This window comes from Lemur catta, chromosome 6 (assembly GCF_020740605.2).
Source record: "Lemur catta isolate mLemCat1 chromosome 6, mLemCat1.pri, whole genome shotgun sequence".
In the NCBI taxonomy this organism is placed as follows: domain Eukaryota; kingdom Metazoa; phylum Chordata; class Mammalia; order Primates; family Lemuridae; genus Lemur; species Lemur catta.
The window spans coordinates 100,219,441-100,240,180 of record NC_059133.1 but is presented as its reverse complement, the minus strand read 5'-3'; the positions used below and the strand labels follow the sequence as shown (position 1 = coordinate 100,240,180).

The 20,740-nt window shown below is 54.5% G+C and overlaps 1 protein-coding gene across 1 annotated transcript in view; it reads left to right on the top strand.

The window, feature by feature from the left end:
• The first annotated feature begins 438 nt into the window (after positions 1 to 438).
• IQSEC3 (IQ motif and Sec7 domain ArfGEF 3) overlaps positions 439 to 20,740 on the top strand; it is a 118,113-nt gene continuing 97,811 nt past the window's right edge. Inside the window, exon 1 of the mRNA XM_045554696.1 lies at positions 439 to 899. Within this exon, the coding sequence (XP_045410652.1) occupies positions 439 to 899 (461 nt within the window). The remainder of the gene's footprint in view (positions 900 to 20,740) is intronic.

Genomic DNA, 20,740 nt, shown 5'->3' with positions numbered 1-20,740 from the left:
TCCCACAGGGCTCTCCGCGCTCCTGCTTTCCCTTTGTCTGCTGCCGGCCTCTCCCGCCTCTCGGCCTCTTTCTCGCCCGCTTCTCCCGTCCTGTGGTCTCGCCGCGCTTTCCCAGGGCCGCTGCTCCCCGCCGGCCCCCTTTCCTGCGCCCCGGTCGGATTCTCCGCCTTCATCCCGAGCCGCCGCGGTCCCCCCGCTCCCGCGGCCCCGTGCCCTGCGGCGGGAGCGCGGCGTCCTCGCGCGGCCGGGAGGAGGGGCGGGCGGCCGGCGCGGTCCCGCCCGGCGCGGGTGCGAGTCGTGCGGCGGTGACGCGGCGGCGGCGGCGGCGGCGGGAGCAGGCCGGGAGGGGGGCGCCGCCGCCGGGCTGCTGGGCTCCCGCGCCCCGCGCTCCCCGCCGCCCGCCCAGGCGCAGGCGGGGCGCAGGCGGCGGCGGGCGGCATGGAGAGCCTGCTGGAGAACCCGGTGCGCGCCGTGCTCTACCTCAAGGAGCTCACCGCCATCGTGCAGAACCAGCAGAGCCTCATCCACACCCAGCGCCAGCGCATCGACGAGCTGGAGCGGCGGCTGGACGAGCTCAGCGCCGAGAACCGCAGCCTGTGGGAGCGTCAGCGGCTGCCGCAAGCCCAGCCTCCGCCCGGACTCGCGCGCCCGTCCTCGGCCCCGCAGCCCGCGCCCGCGCCGCCGCCGCAGCACCACGGCCAGCCCCCGGCGCGGCCCCAGCCGGGCCCCGGCGGCAGGGCTCGGGCGCCCCAGGCGCCCCACCAGCACCCGGGCACGCTCGGGGCCGTCGCCGACGAGGAGAAGGAGCGTCCCCCGAGTTGCTGCGCTGCCGCCGGAGCCCTCCTGCAGCACAAATCCCCCGCCGCCCTCGGCAAGGGCGTCCTGAGCAGGAGACCGGAGTGAGTGGGGAAGAGGAGGGGAAGGTTGCGGAGGAAGGAGGGGAGGCAAGCGGGCGTGAGGAGGGGCCGTGGTGGAAATGGAGGCACGTGAGGGTCTGCAGGGCTGGGGTGCCGCGAAGGTGAAGGGCTGAGAAGATGCTCGGGGCACGACTATGTCGAGGGGATCTGGAGGAAAGCAGGGAGCGGTATCAGCGTCTGAGAAGGTGTGGCGGACGCTGGAGCAGAAAGGAATACCCAGGCCGTCACTGGGGGCAGAGGAGGAAGAAATGGGTCTTAAATGACTGGGGATATTGGGAACTGGCGGGGTTTAAAGGAGACTAGATTGGGAGGAAGCTGGGGTGAAGATCAAACTGAAAAAAAAAGAAACATTGAAGGATTTTTTAAGCTAGAAAAAAATTGGAAGAGAGTTTGGATAGTATAATTATTTGAATGGAGAACGAGATATGAAAAAGGCGGAGGCTTGGCAAAGAGGCACGTTAAGAGCTTTGAAAGGGCTGGAGTCCTGGAAGAGTAGGATTGGGGTAAAGGGGAATTCAGGAGGCAGAGGATACAGCTGAGAAGCAGGAGAGATGTGAGAGGGCAGAGGAGCTGCAAATAGAAGAAGATAAAGGGTGGGAGAAAGAATTTCCCAGAGGAATGAGCTGGCTCTGTAACTGGTGCAGTGGGAGTCAAAGCCAGGAGTGGCTCACTGGGGAAGCCTACTCTGCTCAGACCTGAGTGGGCACCTTTCTTCCGACTCCCCACAGAGCCAAAGGGCTGCAGGGAACCCACCCATCAAACCGATGGAGGACTCAGTTACAGCTCGAAGACTCAGTCTGGTTAGAGCTTTTTCCTCGGACTCAAGGAGGATTTCTGTGCAGGGTGGTTGGCCGTGGTGGAAAGTGAACAATGATGAGGGGACAGTTGGCAAAGGGAGTTGGTATTTGGGTATAATGCCTGCTGTGGCTCTCTGCTGTGGCTACTGACTCCAAGCCTTATTTCCCCTTGGCGACTGGGTGATGACAGGAATCGTGTGTTGGGGCTTGGGAGAAATGTTAGCCCCCAGGACCTAGGGCCTCAGGCTCTTTCTTCACTCGAGAGGCCCATGAACTAGGAATATGAGAAGAAGGGATGAAAGTGGGCTGGAATATTCCATCCTCTGTATTGGGAAGGCTGTGGCCATGTCAGCTTCCTTTCTTTGATTAGACAGGCGATGGGAGACCTGAATGGAAGAACAGCTCGAGAGAAAGGAAATCAGTGCCTGGGCGGCACCTGCCCCTGACAACGGTGCTGCTAAAGGAGACCAGGGAGTAAGAGGGGACAGGAGAGCCAGGAATCTCATCTTCACTCAGACTCAAGTGCGCTTTAAATCTAGGGGACACTTGTGCAGATTTGCCGTATTCCTTAAAAACTCACTTTGTTCTCCCATCTGCTGTAGTTAGAGAAGTTGGGTTGGGGCGCATTAGCTCACAGGGCAGGTTTGACTGGAACCATGAGATCTTAGGGGTGAAGACCTAGGCGGATGATCTGGCTTGGCAGACCTAAAGCATTTGATTTAAACCCAAGAAGATGCAGTTTTCCACCCCAACTTACTCCATGGCCCATGTTCCCTTCCCTCGGTTTCACAGTTTTCTTCCCTCATCTCACATAAAAAGCAGAAAGTCCATTTTCCCTCAGTGCCCATGGGTGGGCAAAAGGCCACATACAAGACAGCATGTGATCTTTTCCCAGACAGGGGTAAAGAGCCACTCCAGTCCATTCCCTGAGGGGGGCCACAGCTTCTGATAATTACGATCCTTCACCTGCTTCCTCTGCTCCCAGCTTCTGGTGTCTCCCTTTTCTCCCACTGCACCCCCACTTCCTTTGTGTCTCTTCAGGGGACCGTGCAGGCATGAAGAGTTGAGGAAAGATCATTTTTCCTGGGCAAAGACCTTTCTGTGGCCACCAAAGCAACCTAGAGAGCCCAACCCTTTCCACCCAGACACTCCTGCTGGGGATGCAGGGGTTTAGGGATCGCCTGGATTCCTAATCCAGCCTCACATGTCAGCACTAGAGAGGAATCCTGGACATGACGTCCTTGTCTTTCCTTCTCACCTGTCCTGCTTCTGCTTCCCAAGGGAGCAGAACAAAAATAAGAAATAATTAGCATGGTGGAGAGTGGAAGTTGTTGGAAATCTTTCATTTAGGAAGTTGTGCCTGGCACTAAGACCATCTCCTTCCTCTGTCCTGCTATTGCCCTGCTCCCCAAGCCTGTGGATGCAGAGACTCAGAGACCACCGACATGCCTGCCTCACCTTCTCCCTACAGCTCTCTTCCCTTGGTTGTCACACCATGGCCATCTTGGCTGGCTGAATAACCTTCTGGGTCACCCATTTCTTTCCCCATGGTTTTGCCCAACTTTAACACCAGTTAAAGAACCTCAGGAAGGAATCATCGTTGCTGACGCCATGTTTGGCCCCAGCCTGCTCTCTGCCCATGTGTCTTCTCCGCTGCCCACACCTCTCCACGGTGCAAGGCCAGATGGAGCCAGCAGGCAGGGCGAGACCTCCACGGACAGGGTGAGGTGAGGAGGAGCAGCGCGGGGCCAGTAGCCCTCTCCCTGGAATTTCTCCCGGGCACTCCCTGCGGTGTCAGGTTTCCACTGGGCCTGCTGAAGTAGGAGGGAGAGATGGCACAGAGGGTCCCCTGATCGTATTTCTGCTGTGAATCTTTTCTCGTTCCTCCTCTGGCCTCATTGTAGTGAGAATGCAGCCTCAGGGAGGTGGCCGAAGGGTGGTGAGGGTTTCCAGGGCCAGGCACTGGGTCAGATGCAGTCTTTCACCACACAGTTTGCCTCTTACCCCTAGAACTCCTTTTCCTGCCCAATTCCAGTAGAGGCAGAAGCCCTGGGGAACTTGGGACTGGGAAATAATGAATCATTTCATTGCCATCTGCTCTACATTAATATGCAGTCTGGCCTTTCAGCGGAAGGAGGGAGACATAAAGGTGGTGGCCTTGGAGGTCAGGTCACAGAAGCAACGATATGGGGGTGGGGGAGTGCAGAGATATTATGGAAGAAAAACACCCAAGGGGTTAAAATTCTTTCCCTCCGTGCTTCCTGACTCTTGCTAAGCTCTGCCTCCCACTGCTTTTGCCTCGTAACGGAAGCAGAAAGCATAGCTCCCTCTTCTTTACTTTTTCAATCAAGGCCCACAGCATCTACAGAATTGATTATTATTCCTCTCCTGGCTGGAGCCAGAACCTCAACTTGACCTGGCAAAGTCCCCTTGCCGTGGAAGCACATGACCCTACCTGAAGCTGCTGGCTTCAGTGTGATCACAGTTTCTCTGAGCACATCTGCCCACCCGTCCAGCCACGAGTCTGTGGATGACAGGGCTTGCTCATGTCTCCAAGTCCACCGGCAGATGGCTGCTAGTGGCTAAGTTCTTGCATTACAATTCAAATTCAGCTCCTACTCCAAGCTCCCTACCTCAGCATAGCTGTGAAGTCTGAATGGCTCAGAAGCTCCTGTCCTCTTCTCTCTTTCTTTTTTTCTTTTCTTTTTTTTTTTATTTCAGCTCATCATGGGGGTACAAAAGCTCAGGTTACATACATTGTCCATGTCCCGCCCAACCCCCTGAGTCAGAGCCTCAAGCGTGTCCATTCTCCAGACAGTGCGCCTGGCACTCACCATGTAGTCATACCTCCATCCCCTCCCCCACCCCCCACCTCCCCGAGTCAGCACCTTCAAGCATGACCATTCCCCAGACGGTGCGCAACGCACTCATCATGAAAGAGACATAGACTGGCCCAAAGGATAAAAAAACACAAACCAAGTATCTGCTGTCTTCAGGAAACTCACCTAACCTGCAAAGATGCATTTAGACTGAAAATAAAAGGATGGAAATAGATATTTCAAGCAAACGGTAGCCAAAAGAAAGCTGGTATGGCAGTTTTAATTTCCAATAACTTACTTTTTAAATCAACAAAAGTAATAAAAGACAAAGATGGTTACTACCTACTGGTGAAAGGCACAATTCAACAAGAAGACATAACTATACTTAATATATATGCACCCAACCTAGGTGCACCCAGATTCATAAAGCAAACCCTACTTGATCTGAACTAAATGATAGACAACAATACTATAATAGCTGGAGACTTTAACACCCCACTGACAGTACAGGACAGATCCTCCAGAAAATAAGCAAATAAATAATGGACTTAAATACAATGCTAGAACAAATGGGCCTGACCAACATCTCCAAGACATTCTACCCGAAATCCACTGAATATACATTCTTCTCATCAGCTCACAGGACATTCTCTAAGATTGACCATATCCTAGGACATAAAGCATGTCTTAAAAAAATTAGAAAAATAGAAATCATACCATGCATCTTCTCAGATCACAGTGGAATAAAAGTAATAATGAACCCTAACAGAAACTCTCATTCCTACTCAAAGTCAGGGAAGCTAAACAACCTTCTCCTGAACGATTATTTTATAAAGGAAGAAATCAAGTCAGAAATTAAAAGATTCTTTGAATTAAACGACAAGGGAGACACAACTTATCAAAATCTGTGGGACACAGCTAAAGCAGTCCTGAGAGGAAAATTCATTTCCATACATGCCTATATCAAAAAGACAGAAAACTTACAAACTGACAACCTAATGAATAGACTCAAAGAGCTGGAGAAAGAAGAACAGACTGACCCCAAACCCAGCAGAAGGTGAGAAATTATTAAGATCAAATCAGAATTAAATGAAAAGGACAACAAAAATACCATAAGGGAAATTAATAAAACAAAAAGTTGGTTCTTTGAAAAGATAAACAAAATAGACACACCACTGACTAGACTAACCAAGAGCAGAAAAGAAAAATCTCTAATAACTTCCATCAGGAACATGAAAGGAGAAATCACAACCGATGCCACAGAGATACACAATATCATCTATGAATCCTCTTCTCTCTTTCTTCCTCCCTGGTCTTCCTTTTACATCCTTCCTCTTCCTCACTACTTTCCTTCCTTCCCCTGCCTCCCTTCTTTTGTCTCCCTCAAACACTTCGTCTCTCTCATCCTTTTTCCCTCTATCCTTCCTCCACTTAGCCTACACAGGGAAGTCTCTTTGCTGTCTACCCTCATCCTTTAAGCATGAAATAAATCTTGAGTCACCTTTTGAGCTCCGTGGTCTCATATGCCTGGAGGCTGTGGACATGGGTTTAGCGTGAGCTGTCTAAGATGCTGAGTGGAACAGGTGTCTCAGCTACTACTGGGTCAGGGTTGTCTGCTTGAAGGTGGCAGCTCATGACTGGCCCATCCTTGAAGCTATTAAGAGAGTGGGAAAGTCTATTAGTCAGTCAACTATATGCAGTAAGTGTCCAGTCCATTCAAAACCCTGTACTGTGTGTGTGCAAAGATTGGAAAGGAGCAAATGGTTCTTGCTCAACTTACATGAGACCGTGCCTAGAACATCTGAACGAGTGTAAGCATGTCGTGGCTGCCTAGAGCTACCATCTAGCAGATCAGGAGAGGTAAAAAGGGTGAGCGTACAAACCATGTTCAGAGCCAGAGAGAAGAAGGCTGACTTGGTTGAAGTCAAGGGTTATGTCAGAATAGTAAAAGCCAAGGACAGCTGGAAAGGGAACAGAGCCCAGAAGAGTCAATCCACGGAGATATCTGTATTGCCTGTGCATCTCGTCCATCCTCGGGTGATGCATCCCCGACTCTAACCCTTCCGATGCTCAATGCTGCCAGCAGGGCAGGGAGAGCCCCGGCACACAGGCCCTTGCCTACCTTGTGCCCAGAAGGCCTGGCTGCTGAGGAAGCACCACATGGCCAATGCTCACCAATCCGCCTGTCCTCTTTTCATTCCCCTGCCCTGGCACAGAGAGAACCTCCAGCTAGCAAGATGGACAGTGGGGCCAGAATGAAGGCTCACTGAGAGCAGGGAGTATGTATCTTTGTGTGCATACCTGGAAGCTGGCACGCAGTGGGCACTTGCAAAGACCCTGTCCCCTGCCTTCCCAAGTGCCTAGACCACTGCCCCTTCCTCCCTTTCATCCAACAAGGAGCAAAACTGAAGAGAAACCGTCATCCTCTGGTCCCTGGGAAATCCTGACTGCCTCCCTCCTCCTCACCAGCCCCTGTGCGGTGCTCCCCCCACCCCCCCATCTCACTCCCTGCCCCTCCGCAGACCCACACAGGGCGCGGGCCTCACAAAGTCCTCCTAGCACATTTTCCCGCCGGCCCAAAGGCAAGCAGCAGGAGCAGCAGTTGGTCCCACCGATTCAGCCAGTATCTGTGCAGCCAGAGTTGCAAAGGTCACTTAGGAACAAAGGCAGATGGAGTCAGGAATGTGAGGGAAGGTGACTTGAAAAGGAAGGGCAGCTGGGACAAACATCTGGGCCCAGGGTCTGGAAAGAGACCCAACTTTGGAATTTACATCCCAGGTAAAGATTTTTGGGCAAATTGCCCTTGTTGGGAGCCCTAAATATTTTTTTCACTGGAGCCCAAACATGCTGGCAATTGCCCTGGACACAGGGCTGCAATATCCTAACAAGGAGTTTCTTAGGAAGAAGTCCCGGGGACACTCACTGCACCTGGCAGGTTCCCAAACCTCAGGCCACCTGGCAGGGCTCCTGAGGCTTGGGCCACTGCAGCACCTTCCTCCTCCGCTTCTGGAAAGGTATGAAGGGAGGTCCCCACAGAAGCTGCAAAGGGTTTCTTGTTTCCACAGAGGAAAGGGGTGTCCATCCTCATTTCAGGAAATGAGGGCATTACCAAAAAGAAAGGGAGTCAGAGTTAGGAAAGGGAGAAGTTAGATTTTCCAGGCTGAAAGGAACTTCAGGAATCCGCAGGATCACACAGTGTTCAGGATCCCGGTGGTCGGGAACGTGGGTCTGGGGCGGGCACACTGGGTGTGACCCTGCTTTACCACCTGCTGGTTGGGAGGCCTGGCAGAGTCATTTACTTTCTTTCAGTCTCTGTTTTTTCACTTGTAAAACAAGCAGTAATATCTACCTTAAAGGGTTGCCATGCAGTTTAAACATTAGATAATGGCATCTGTTTAGTACTGTTTTGGGCACCTAGTAAGTGCACCACACATTGTAGTATTTCTACAGGTAAAGATTCCAGGGTGCAGGAAAGATAAGAGGCTCATCCCACATCAGACAACACTGACAGACTAGAATCCAGGTTCAGGATTCCTTCTACTCTGCCAGGCCACCTTTCTACCTGTGCCCTTTTCTCATTTGCCTTCTCCCTCTGGACAACATGCACCCAAGACATTCCAGGTACACGGATGTCAAGCTTACCTTGAAAAGCAGCCGGGCAGGACAAATCCACCAGCCCTTACTGATCTGTAATGTGAGCTCACACTTCACAGCTGGGAAGTGCTTCTTGAAGTCCAGCTCAAATCTCTTCTGCAGCATTTTAAGATTACTTGCACTTCTCTTAAGGACATTAATCAAGGAGATCTGAGATATCACCGCATACCCCAGGCAGAGAAAAATGAGCACCCCCATTTCCTGAATAGGGAAACTACAGTCTCATCTAGGGAAAGGTCTACTGACCTGTCAAGGGCAGAGTGGAGGGTGGTTCTGAGGGCAGGAAGCTGGGAAGAACAGCGGGGTGGGGGGGGGGGGGGCGCCGTGAGGAAAGACGAGGCCTGACGTGCTGTTGTGGATCCTTTGGATGGTGTGAGGAGGGGTTTGGGGGGGAGGACTCTGCTTTCTCTGGTCAGGACTAAAAGGTAAATGAGGCCGGGCACAGTGGCTCACACCTGTAATCCTAGCACTCTGGGAAGCCGAGGCCGGAGAATTGCTTGAGCTCAGGAGTTTGAGACCAGCCTGAGCAAGAGTGACCCCGTCTCTATTAAAAATAGAAAACTTAGCCAGGTGTGGTCACACACTCCTGTAGTCCCAGCTACTCAGGAGCCTGAGGCAGGAGGATCGCTTGAGCCCAGGAGTTTGAGGTTGCTGTGAGCTAGGCTGAGGCCACGGCACTCTAACCTGGGCAACAGAACGAGACACTGTCTCAAAAAAAAAAAAAAAAAGGAAGGTAAATGAGTTTCTTCTCTTAAAGACTTTTCTTAGATGAGATGCCTTCCAGGAAAAACAAAAGAAATGAAAAAGAAAATATGGTGGGCTTCCAAAATTCTCTCCCAGGTTGATTGTGGCTACAAGGCCACCATAGGCAAAGATTGACGGTGTGTGTGTGTGTGTGTGTGTGTGTGTGTGTGTGTGTGTGTGTGTGTGTGTTGGGGCACAGTGTGGGGTGGGGCAGGGAACAGGCTGTTTTGCTATTGCTTTGTTGGGAATAGCTGGTCTGGAAGGGTTATGTAACTCTGTGAGACAGGTGTATGTGAGTGGTGCCTTTCCTCCTGCTACGGACAGAGGGCATGCAGGCGGCCTGTCCAAGTCCCTAGCCAAAGAAGGACCACGTGCTCCATTCCCTCTAAGCCACACGTGCAGAGGCTGGAGGGTGTTAGGAGCTGAACCAGGGTCCTTCAGCCCCTCCAGGAAGTTAAGCAAATGTCAGAGCTGGAAGGATCCTTTAAGGTCACTTGGTCCAAACTTCCTGTTTGGCAAATGAGAAAGCTAAGGCACAAGAGTGAAGTGACTGGTGCATCCAAACTAGTTAGTGGCAGAACTAGGTTTAGAGCTCAGATTCTCTTAACTCTTCATCCAGTGCTCTTGACATTACATGGTGGTGGACCAAAAGAGCTTGTCACGACTGCTCCATAGGTGTGCAGGGCCAAACCTATAGCTAGTTACTGGGGTTCAGGGGACCTAAGGAGGTCCCTCTGCCTTCCAGAATATCTCACCTATGGCAACAACCCCACAATCGGAGGTTACTTTGGGTAATTCAAGGTTATCCCCCTTGTTAAAATGAAAATTCTAGGACAGGAGAAAACCAATACATTTAGCTTTATCAGTCTTTTACACTTCCGCATGAGGGAGTTTATTTGTGTGATTTCTGAGAGCAGGGTTTGGTGAGAGAGGAGGGTACCATGGTAGCACTGCCCAGCTGAAGGCCGGGGCAGGAGGCTCCGGAGGGAGAATGTGACAGTCCAGACGTATCTTCACCTCCACTAAATTCTGGGGGAATTGGAATTGCCTTGCGCAGCCCTGGGCAGGAAAGAGGAGGGACACAGGGCACTCCCACATGGACTTGTGGTGGCACAGTAATGACTGAGGCTATAGAAGGACACTTTCCCATGAACTTCCTGTGTGAAAGTCACAAGGCAAGAAGTTAAGGAGCATAATGGTCCATGCTAAGTTCATTTGCTCCTTTCTAGGATCTTAAAATAATATTTTTGGATGGCAAAATGCCCATGACTCTGTTGGGTGTGCTATGGGGCGGGATGCTATGGACAGGAGGGGCTGGCAGGCAGTAGACGCTGGTTTGGCAGGAGCCAGAAGAGGACAGGGATGAGAGCCAAACTCAGCACCTCGGAGGTGCTCGGTGAACACCGGTGGAGTAAACAAATGCTTTGTCTGCAGGGCCCAGGCAGGCTCGCAGATTGCCGGGTGGAGGGGACAGTGTGGTGTCAGGGCTGAGGACAGCTCTGCAGGAGGAAGTCCCCCCAGGGAGGAGGCTGTGCTGGACGCAACACACACTGTCCTGCAGCTGAGCACGCGAGGAAAGCTGGACTGGGCTTCTGCCCCTCCCAGCTAACAGAGCCCACCCCAATCCTAGCCACATGTGTGAGCAGCCTCTTCCCCTCCACCCCAGCCTCTGACCAGTCAGCCTGGAAATCTGCATTGAGAACAAAGCATGAGCAAGGCCTTGGAGTGAGGGTTTCACCTCAGAGCTCAGCGGCACACACACATACAAGCCTTGTCAGCAGGCAGAATGAGAAACAGGCAGTGGGCCAGCGAGGAGAGGAGGGAAAGGAGGCCTGAAGTGTGGCCATGTCTCAAGGGGAAGAGAGGAGAGAGAGCTGGATTCTGGGGTCACAGTTTGGCCTGGGAGACAAAACAGGAACCAGCACTCACATTCCGGGCCTCTTATCCCACTTTCTCAGCCAGGCAGTATCAGCTGTGTCGGGGTGAGCGCCAGGATCCCACTGGGAGGGCAAGTGGGCGTGTGCATGATGTGGGGGGGGCGCTGAGTGGGCACAGCTCCTCCAAGGTGACTGTGTGTTACTGACTGGGGCGCGGGGTAGCTGAAGGACAACCCACACCACAGCACAGTGTGCAAGCCTCATGGCAGAGCCCAGCACAGATTTATCTTACTGTCCCCCAGAGACACCCTGGTGCTGTCACACCGTCATTAGGGATTCCTTCTGTCTCTGCATCACGTCTCTAGCCTGCTCCTCCTTAGTCTCACCCTCTGCAAAATGGGGTGCAATGCCTCCACGCCCATCCTCTGACACTCCCCACCACGGGCGTGCAGGAGCCCAGGCCCCTGGGGAGCAAGCTGCTGGGGAGAAGGCTGCGGGAGTGGGGGCAGGTACTTTCTGGGACTTTCTGCTGAAGTTTAGTGTTTGGAGCCCAGGTTCAGGGCAGCCTGACACAGAAGGCTGCAGCATGATTTTGCCTGCAGCCTGTCTTGAGCTGTGGCCAGGGCCTGGCACCAGTGACCTCTGCTCAGACCAGCGTCCGCCTGCCTCCCATCAGGAATGCACTCCTCATCCCAGGCAGAGAGGCGAGGGGATTCCAGTTTCTTCCCTGATGAATGATTCCACTCAGCCACGATTTTCATTCAACGCATTGATTCAACACAATGATTATTTAAAAATAACAGCAGTAAAAAAACTCTGTGAAGCAGTTGGGAATTTTTTGCTTGGGTCCGGCTTCTGTGTCTGCTGTGCATAGCCTGGTCTTTGGGAACAGGCACCCCCGATGCTTCCAGACTGGCTCGCCGGCCGTCGCTGGCAGTCTCCACGCTACTTACCACACGGCAGAGCCCGTCAGGGAAGGGACTTCCAGGGGCAAGTGGGGCGCTGCCCTAGGCAGACTAGGGAGGGGACTCTCTCTTCTGGCAGCTGGACTGTGACCCAGAAGGAGGACTCCTGAGTCCTGATGCAGCAGCCTCCCTCACACTTTCCCCTTCTGCCTCAGTTTCCCCTCCTGCTCAGTGGGGACAGTCGTTCTTCGCCCTCCTTCCTGCCCCCTCTGCCCCAGGTCACCAAGTCTGGGAAAGCAGAGCAGGGTCTGCTGCACTAGGAAGGACAGAGCTTAGATGTGAAAAAAGACTTCTAAATGCCACAGCCGTAGGAGGAAGCTCCGGATGGGGCACGGATGAGACTGAATTGACCTCCCTTTCAAGAACAGAAGGCGGCAGATCCCTGTGGGCCCTGGGGCGGGACAAGGTGAATTCTGCAGGGGTTTGGAGCTCTCAGTGCCTCAGAAATTGCCACTGGGCTCCCTCTGGCCAGGAATGCGTAAAACCCAGAGAGGCAGGAGGGGAGGATCCAGGACCACGCTGCTCTTGCCCTACCCGGCCTGAGCACCCCCAGGTCCCCCCTCCTGCCCGCTGAGCCCGCAAGCCCCGAAAAGCCCTTCCGGCCCTGGCCGCGCAGTCGGCGCTGCACACTGCGACGCCACCGGCCCGCGCCCCCAACGCAGCCTGGGCACCCCTGCCAGCCCACGCCGCCTGGGGAGCGCCGGGCGCGCCTTCCCGGACCGAGGGGGAGCGGGGCTTCCAGGCCACGTCACCGCCCGCCCAGGCCCTGGGGCTCCCTGTGGCTGGATGCTGGATGCGTTCGCCACCCCCGCCGCCACCCTCCGTGCCCCTGGCCCGGGCTGGTGTGAGTGGATGCCCTTCGGAGAAAAGGGGACATTAAGGCGAGGGCTACTGGGAGGGTCAGGGAGGTCCAGCGGGGACTCAGTGTCTACCTCCCAGTCGTCCTTGTGCCCAAGACTCCCCGGCAAAAAATGCCCCACCGTATCTTAGCCTGCCACGTCTGTACCGGTGGCATGTCGTGGGCACAGGCCTGGAGTTCCAGAGGCTGCAGGTGTCACGGCCCAGCCTGTGCTGCAGTTCAGGGCGTTGCACTGGGTTTGAAGCCTGACTCCGCATCTCCTGACTGTGTCATGAGCGGTGACAGCCTCGGTTTCCTCATCCCTGAAACGGGGAGATGGGCAGTCCCAGGCGCACCGGCTGGCTGTGCAAATCCGTAGGCGGGGCCAAGAACGTGCGAGCAAGCCGGTGCCTGGCAGCAGCGAGCACTCACAGGACGGAAGCTGCTGCTATTCTGGGGACCCTTCCGGTGGCAAGACCTGGGCCAGAAAGGGTGTGAAGGGAGAGAGCTCTTACCACGCCACCTGCGTCTTCTAGAGCAGCAGTCCCAGCCTTTTTGGCACCAGGGACCGGTTTCATGGAAGACAGTTTTTCCACTGACGGGGGACAGGGATGGTTTGGGGATGAGTCAAGCTCATGACATTCATTGTGCAGTCAAACTTCTGCATTTGCAGCCGCTCCCAGCGCTCGCATCACCGCCTCAGCTCCACCTCGGATCGTCAGGCGTTAGAGTCTCATATGGAGCCTGCAACCTAGATCCCTCGCATGCACAGTTTACAATAGGGTCCGCGCTCCTGGGAGACTCTAATGCCTCCTCTGATCTGACAGGAGGCGGAGCTCAGGCGGTGATGCCAGGGGTGCGGAGCGGCTCTTATGATGAAGCTTCACCTGCTAGCCTACTGCTCACCTCCCGCTGTGCGGCCAGATTCCTAACAGGCCATGGGCCGGTACCAGTCAGCAGCCCAGGCGTTGGGGACCGCAGTTCTAGAGGACTCCGAATAGGACTCCTCCTCCCCACTTTGATTTTACAGCCCCTTGAATGGTTGAAGGCAGCCACCCTGCCCTTCCTTTGCCTTCCAATCTACTCACGCCCATCTTTTCAGACTGACACCCCTAATCCTAGCACTTCCTGCTCCACATGGCTTTGTGGGTGGCTCCGCCTGACCTCAGTCACTGCTCTCCTGGGACACAGGAGCCAGAAGTGACCCCTGCAGCCCTGGGGTGTGACCAGCTTGGGCACAGGGAGGCCCTCCCTCACCCCTCCCCCAGCGGCGGGCAGGCTCTGGGCCCTGCCTAGTTTTGGATGGCGCCTGGGAACCCTCTGGCTTCCTCAGCCTGGGCCACAGGTAGGAATCATCACAAATGAGGTCAGCTAAAGCCCCGGGGCTCTTGTACTTGAAGGACTCTGGCATCTGCCCACCTATATTTCTTGTGCAAGTGGCTTTTCACACCTAAAATGCTGGGACTTTTCACACGGCCCTGTTGGTTTTCATTTTTGTCAATCTGGTTGTGTTCTTTTTTAAAACTTAATTTACTCTTTTTGAGTAGATAATACATTGACATAGTACAAGATTTAAAGATACAAGAGTTTACAACAAAAGTGTCTCCCCTATCCCTGTTTGCTAACCACCCCCCACACCCACACACACCTTCCAGCAGGCACTGTTAGCAATTTCCCAGTGTCTTTCCAGGGATATCCTGTGTACACTCAAGCAAAAATATGTGTGTATGTTTCTTTTTTCATGAGTACCAGTATACTATGTGCTGTCCTGCACCTTGATTTTCCCCCTAATAATGTATCTTAGTGATCTGTCCATATTCAGTATAAGAAGAGCTGCCTCATTCTCTTTAATAGGTGCAGAGTATTCCACTGTACATACAGCTGTGAGTCTAGGTCCCTCTTCCTGTCCGCTGAGTTTTGCACAGCAAGTTCCGGGTAGCCTGCCATTGTGCAATCATTTGGGGTGGGCTTTTCTGAGGGCCAAGGGGTGGGTGGGAGGCAGACGTTATTGAGGAGCTCCATTTGAACTTGCCCTGCAGCTACTGGCATGCCACTGCAGCCTCCCACAGACGCTGGTAAATTGCAGGAGAAATAAGATTCAGCGAGTGTGCTTCTCCATCCGGAGTCTCTCTGGACTATTGTTCCCTGGGGTGCCCATTGTTGTTAGCAGTCATCAAGGTTGGGGTAGCTGCCAAGGGGCTATAATCTGGTTCAAAACGAGCTGAAGGTGAGTCCTAAAACCCCACCAACTCCAGGAAGCCTTCCTGACCTGATCTGAGAAATAAACTGACCTTCTTATAGCCCCTCCCCTGCTTTCCACCCCAGGCTGAGCATACCCCAGGCCTCGCTAGGGATGAAACTAAGTCTGTATTCTTACAGCTTAGAAAAGCTTGTTTCCTTCTCTACATAAGTATGTATTTTCATGGCATATGTATTCTTTCATCTGCCTCTCAAATACTTATTGCATGTGTACTGTGTGCCAGTGGTGAACAAAACACTTCCAAATCCCTTCGTGAAGCTTACAGACAGACAGCAACAGACCCACAGTGAAAATGTGTAGTATTGATACATGGAACAGGATCAGTGCTCTGGAAAAGAAAGCAGAGCAGGGGCCTGGGAGAAAAGGAATTTGCAATTTCAAACAGGTGCCCTGGGAAGATCACACCTGAGCAAAGGCCCAGAGGGGGCGATGGGGAGCTCTGTGACCATCTGGGGAGCAGCCCTGGCAGGGGGAGCAGCTCCTGGCAGGAGGGGCAGCTCCTGGCAGGGGGAGCAGCCCTGGCAGGGGGGGCAGCTCCTGGCAGAAGGAACAGCAGCACAAAGGCCAGAGCAGCAGCCTGCCTGCTTGCTCAATTAAGACAAGAGCCCAGACCACACAATGAAGAGTGTTCCTGCCAAAAATGCGAGTGTCTCTTGTTGAGGGCATTGGAGTCCATTGTGAAGTATTTGGCCTTTACCTTGAGAAAAACAGAGAACCACTGGATGATTTTGAGCAGCAGATGCTTAAAAGGAACTTTGGATGCTGGGTTGAAGAGGGAAGAAAGACAGAAGCAGGGAGTTCAGGTAGGGGGCTGGTAGCTTGGACCAGGGGGGTGGCAGTGACAGTGGCAATCAGCAGTCAGGCTGACAGCACTCCCTGAGGGCCAGTGTGGGTGAGAGAAAGAGGAGTGGAGGAGGAGGACCACGGTGGGGCCAAAGCTATTAGAGGGATGGATGGGAGAATCTGGGGGGGAGATGGGGGTGGAGCTTTGGCAGATTAAGTTTAGGACAAGTATTAGACCCTCACGTGGAGATGTTCAGTGGGCACTTGGAAGGGGCCAGAGATACCAACTTTTGATGCTTTTAAAGCCTTGAGCCTGGAGGACTCCACCAAGGAGTGAGAACGGAAATATAAACAAGACAGAGGACAGGCAGCACCCTGGTGCGAGCACAGAGGTGGGGGTGGGGCTGGGGAGCAGCCAGGAGACGCCCAGAGTTCCAGCAGCTTCCCTCAGGAGGGTGCGGCCCCTGGAGCCAAAGGGGCGGACAGGCGGGGGAGGAGGAGGACGAGGACTGAGAACCGACCGTCAGCTTTAGCAACACTGAGGTTATTGCTGACCTGGAAAAGCGTATCTTTGATAGACAGACAGGGCTCGAACAAGGGTTCCAGAGAGCAGGGAGAAGAGACGCAAGAGACAAATCCACCAGATGTGACATGTGGGCCTTGATTAGGTCCTGATTCAAAGGAAGCAGCTGAACAAGACATTTTTAAGGCAATCAGGGAAACCTGAACACAGGTAAGGTACTAGCTGACATTAGAGAATTATTGTTAATGTCGTTAGCTGCAATAATGATCCCGGTATTATAGCTTTTAAAAGGTCTCACCTGTTAGAGATACCTTTTGAGTGAAATAATAGGATTTCTGGGGTTTGCTTTAAAATACTCTGTGTTAGGTACTTGACAAACTTTCCCTCAGTGTGTCCTACTGACAGCTTCCTGAGCTGGGCCCAGTCCGCATCCCAAGCAGCGTGAGGATGCCTGTCCAGAGTCAGGCCAGTGCGATTCCGGCAGTCGGAGCTCCCAGCCTGCCCTCCCCACTGCCTTCCTGCAGGCGGCTGCAGTAACGCGTCCCAGTTTCCAAGAGAAGTGTTTTCAAAATGCACTTGCCCCAGCCCAGCCCTGGAGACTGTCGTTCAGGAAGGATTAGGAGAAGGAAGGCAGCCAAGTGTGCTTTAAATGAAGCTGTCGGGGGCTTCTGGCACAGCTCCCTGGGTGACAGCCGTGAGAGCAGACCAGCCTGGGCACACTCAGTCCCCAGCACCTGCACACGTGATCCTGCCAGTGCTGTGCGTGTTCCGCTAGCCGGGCTGGGGAAGAAGGGAAAGTACGGTGGGCGGCGCTGCCCAGGAGAAAGGAAAGTGGAGACAGAGGGAGCTGAGTGTGTCATTGTCACTGAAGGATGGGGAATTGTGCTTAGGTTGCTCAAGGGCAGGAGTCATAGGTATACGTTCAGGCTACAAGGATGTGTTGAGCTCTGCACCTCAGCTCTGCTGCAGGCGCTGGGGGTTCACGGTGAACGGGTCAGACCAAGACCCTGCTGCCTCCGCGGGGCTCACGCTCAAGAGGAGAAGACAGATATTAAATGAGCCAATTCACTCCTGTGCCCTGTGAATCCATAATGACTGAAAGGAACTAAGGGGTGGCTGGGAGGAGGGCGGTTCTCACAGGGAAGACCTCGCCGAAGAGGAGCCACTGGAGCAGAGATGAAACAAAACAGCCGCGTGGAGACGGAGGGGAAGACATTCACGCAGAGCCCCTGGACGGAAGGGAGGCTCCTGTCCCAGAACAGAGGAAGGGAAGGGGGGCCTGAGGGAGCCATGGAGGGAGGGAGGAAGACAGGGAGGGGATGGGGCTGGGCTGGGCCTTCTGCAGGGGCCGGAGGGGAGGGAGGTTGAGGGGAAGTCAAGGGGGTGGGGACGGATCCACACTAGAAAGCAGACTGCAGGTTCAAAGGGCAGACCGGGGAGGGCAGTTCCACAGAGAGAGCCCCGGAGTGCAACTCACAGCCACTTGAGAGTCACTCATTCTTTTCAGCCTTTCTTTCAACATCCATGCACTTAATTTCTGCTGCATGCGAGCCATTTACGGGAAGGTATTACCATCCAGGAGGTTAAGGCGGCCCATCCAAAGGCACACGGCTAAAGAGGTGTCTCGGGATTCATACGCAAGCTTTAGCCTCGTACACCTCCCCACTCTAGGAGGAGTCCCCTGTGGTGTGGGAAGCGCTTCCCACAGGAAAAGCCTAATCTGGGACATTGACCAATGTTTAGGGACAAAAAGGCCAGGGGCACCATGCCCATATGACAGCTGTCCGTGTTGCTGCAGCTCTGAACTTGGCCCGCGGCCCCTCCTCTCTGTCATGCCCAGCAGGACTGAGCTCACGCACTGGGCAAGTACCACCCACATGTGTTGCAAGATGAATGGTTTGCGGGTCCCGCATAGGACACTGCATCCCTCCAAGGCCCACATGATTAGAAGGGCTCACACAGGGGACAAAACATCCTTGGTCTCACCTCTGTGTGCTGTGCATGCATGCACATGCAAGGTTATATGTGAAAACACATGTGTACATGTGTATATATGTATTTCCACATCCAGGAGTGTGCATAGGCTTGGAGAGTTTATATTGAGTGAGAGACTGGGAGTTTATTTAGGACTTATGTGCATTTTATTGAGAGCTCTGAATGTGTGCCTGAAGTGAGGTATGCATGTTAAATGCACATGAACGAATGTATGCATGTATGTGTGTGCAGCAGGGAGCACAGGTATATGTGTGCATCAATCTTTGCACACCCAAGCAGGTGTACATAAGTATGTTGAGTGCTAGAGTTTAGCTGATTCACCAGAAGCAAACAGGTGCTTCTGTGGGCATCTGGGTTGGGTACCTGAGCAGAGTTGGTGCTAGGAGGTCAGTTGAAGTTACGGGATTGGGGCTTAGCTGGGAGAGGTTTTATGCTTCTAACTTCAAGCGTCTGTGCCGTGGAGAGCAAGGTCAAGGCTCTGCCATCCATAGCCCAGTGGCCTCCTCCCCTGCGGATGCCTGGGGTGAGGGGGACTGGCAAGGGTGGGTGCCAGAGGCCGTGTGCAGCAGGGAATGTGGCAGCTGCGGGTCCTCGGGAGGTCATCAGACCTCTCCTAGCCTTAGCTTCCTCACCAGTCAAATGCCATTAATAATACTAATAACATCAATACTAGCAACAATAATTATCATTCAAAAGTGCTCTATAAATCAGAAACGCTGCGGAAATGCAGTCCTCATTGGTGGGGACTTGCCTTCGCCACCCCTGGAGAGACAGTGGGCCACAGTTGATGCCAGGGTCAGGAAGGCAGCGTAGGGGGCTGCTCTGGTGTCGTGAGGCAGGCCTTGGGTGAAGCAGCGTCTGAGGCTGGCAGGGGCCTGGTGGCCTAGATGCATCCTCCCAAGCTGGCTTGCCCAACAGCCAGGCACCCATCTGGAGGTAATAAAGAGACCCCAGTGAGGGACGCTGGCTGGACACAGCCAGGGCCGGCCCTGCAGTCCATGCTGCGCCGCCCAGCCTGGCGCCGGGAGCCCTCTCGGCTCCTACAGTGTCAGCTGCGGTTCAAACCACTGGGCCTCGAGCTGGGCGCCAGGATGGCCCTGGGGTCGCCGGCAGTGCCACCTGGCTGGGCATGAGGGCGAGAGGGCAGCGCAGAGCCGGGAGGGGGGAAGCCCCGCCCATTCCGGGGCTGGCTGGGTGGGGGGTGCAGAAGGAGGAGGGGCTGGGGCCTCCTGGCCGAGCTCCCCGTCCGGAGCTGAGCCCCCTGAGACTGCCAGGCTGGTGCGGAGACTGCCGTACTGAGCAGGATGTGAGTCTCTCTGAGCCTCCTCATCTGTAAAAGGAGGATTAAACGGAGGTGGAGTGTGGACGGTGCCAGTGCACGGCCTGGAGCATGTGATGGCGAGGAGGAGCCTGCACCTCTGTGGCGCGTGCTCGTGCTGCTGCTCCCATGTGTGTGCGTGTTTCACGTATGTGCACGCTTCACTCCCCGTTTCTCCCCAGCACTCTCAGGGATCAGGACACACGCACATGTGTAAGACACATGCCAGGCTGTGTCCCGCACTGGATGTAGAGATGAATTGGTCCCAGGCGTGGCTCCGGAAAACTCCTTCTGGGCTAGGGAGATACGACATCCGCGGCACAGTGTGGGAGAGACTGATGTTGCAGCCCCCGGTGTCTCAGGGCAGCTGCTGAGAGGCTCAGGGGTGAGCACTTCCGGCCCAGGCGGGGCAGCAGCCAGCAGGGCTAGCAGGGTGGGGTGGGGGGTGGGCAGGCACAAGAACAAACCAGGGAGACCTTGAGAGCGATGCCTTCGGCACTGGCCCCGAAGGCTGGGCGGAATCTGGATACGGCCGTGGAGAAGCCTGGGGTCTCCGGCTGAGGCTTCCCTCACCTGTAGTCTGTTCCCCAGCTGTGAAGTGGCGGCGTGGACGCAGGCTCTGCGGTCCCCACAGCATCATGGCAGCCCCAGGCTGAGGGAGAGGCCGTGGGTGGGGGCCGGGGAGGGCATGCTAACGGGGCTGGCCACGGGTCCAAGCACCGTAGATACGTTGGCTCATTCACTTGTCACCATAGGCCTTGAAGGGAGGTGCTGTTAGTATCCCATTTTACAGGAAAGGAAACTGAGGCTCAGCCAGGCCAAGCTGTTAGCTAGAAAGTGGCGAAGAGGGACTCTGAACTCTGGGCTGTGCGTGCCCCGTGTCAGCACGTGGCCAGGGCAGACATTTCCTTCTGCACCTGCTCCAGGCTGGGCCCTGTGCTGAGCACGGCACGGATCACGGCAAGGGTGTTGACTTTCCCAGCAGCCAGATGAGGCCGTTTCTTTTATGGCCTCCCCTTTGCAGTTGAGGAGACAGAGGCTAAGAAGGTCGGATAATCTGCCTGTGATTCCACAGCCATCCCAATGGGAAGGCGAGGCCTGAACGCAGGTCTTCCCCAGTCTGAAGCCTGCTGGCTCTCCCTGCAGTCGGAGAAGGGGCCCCAGTGGGATGCCTTCCCCAGAGAACTTGTGGGTCCCTCACAGCTCCGTGCAGGTGGCCCCTCGGACCAGGCGCAAACACCCACCGTGTG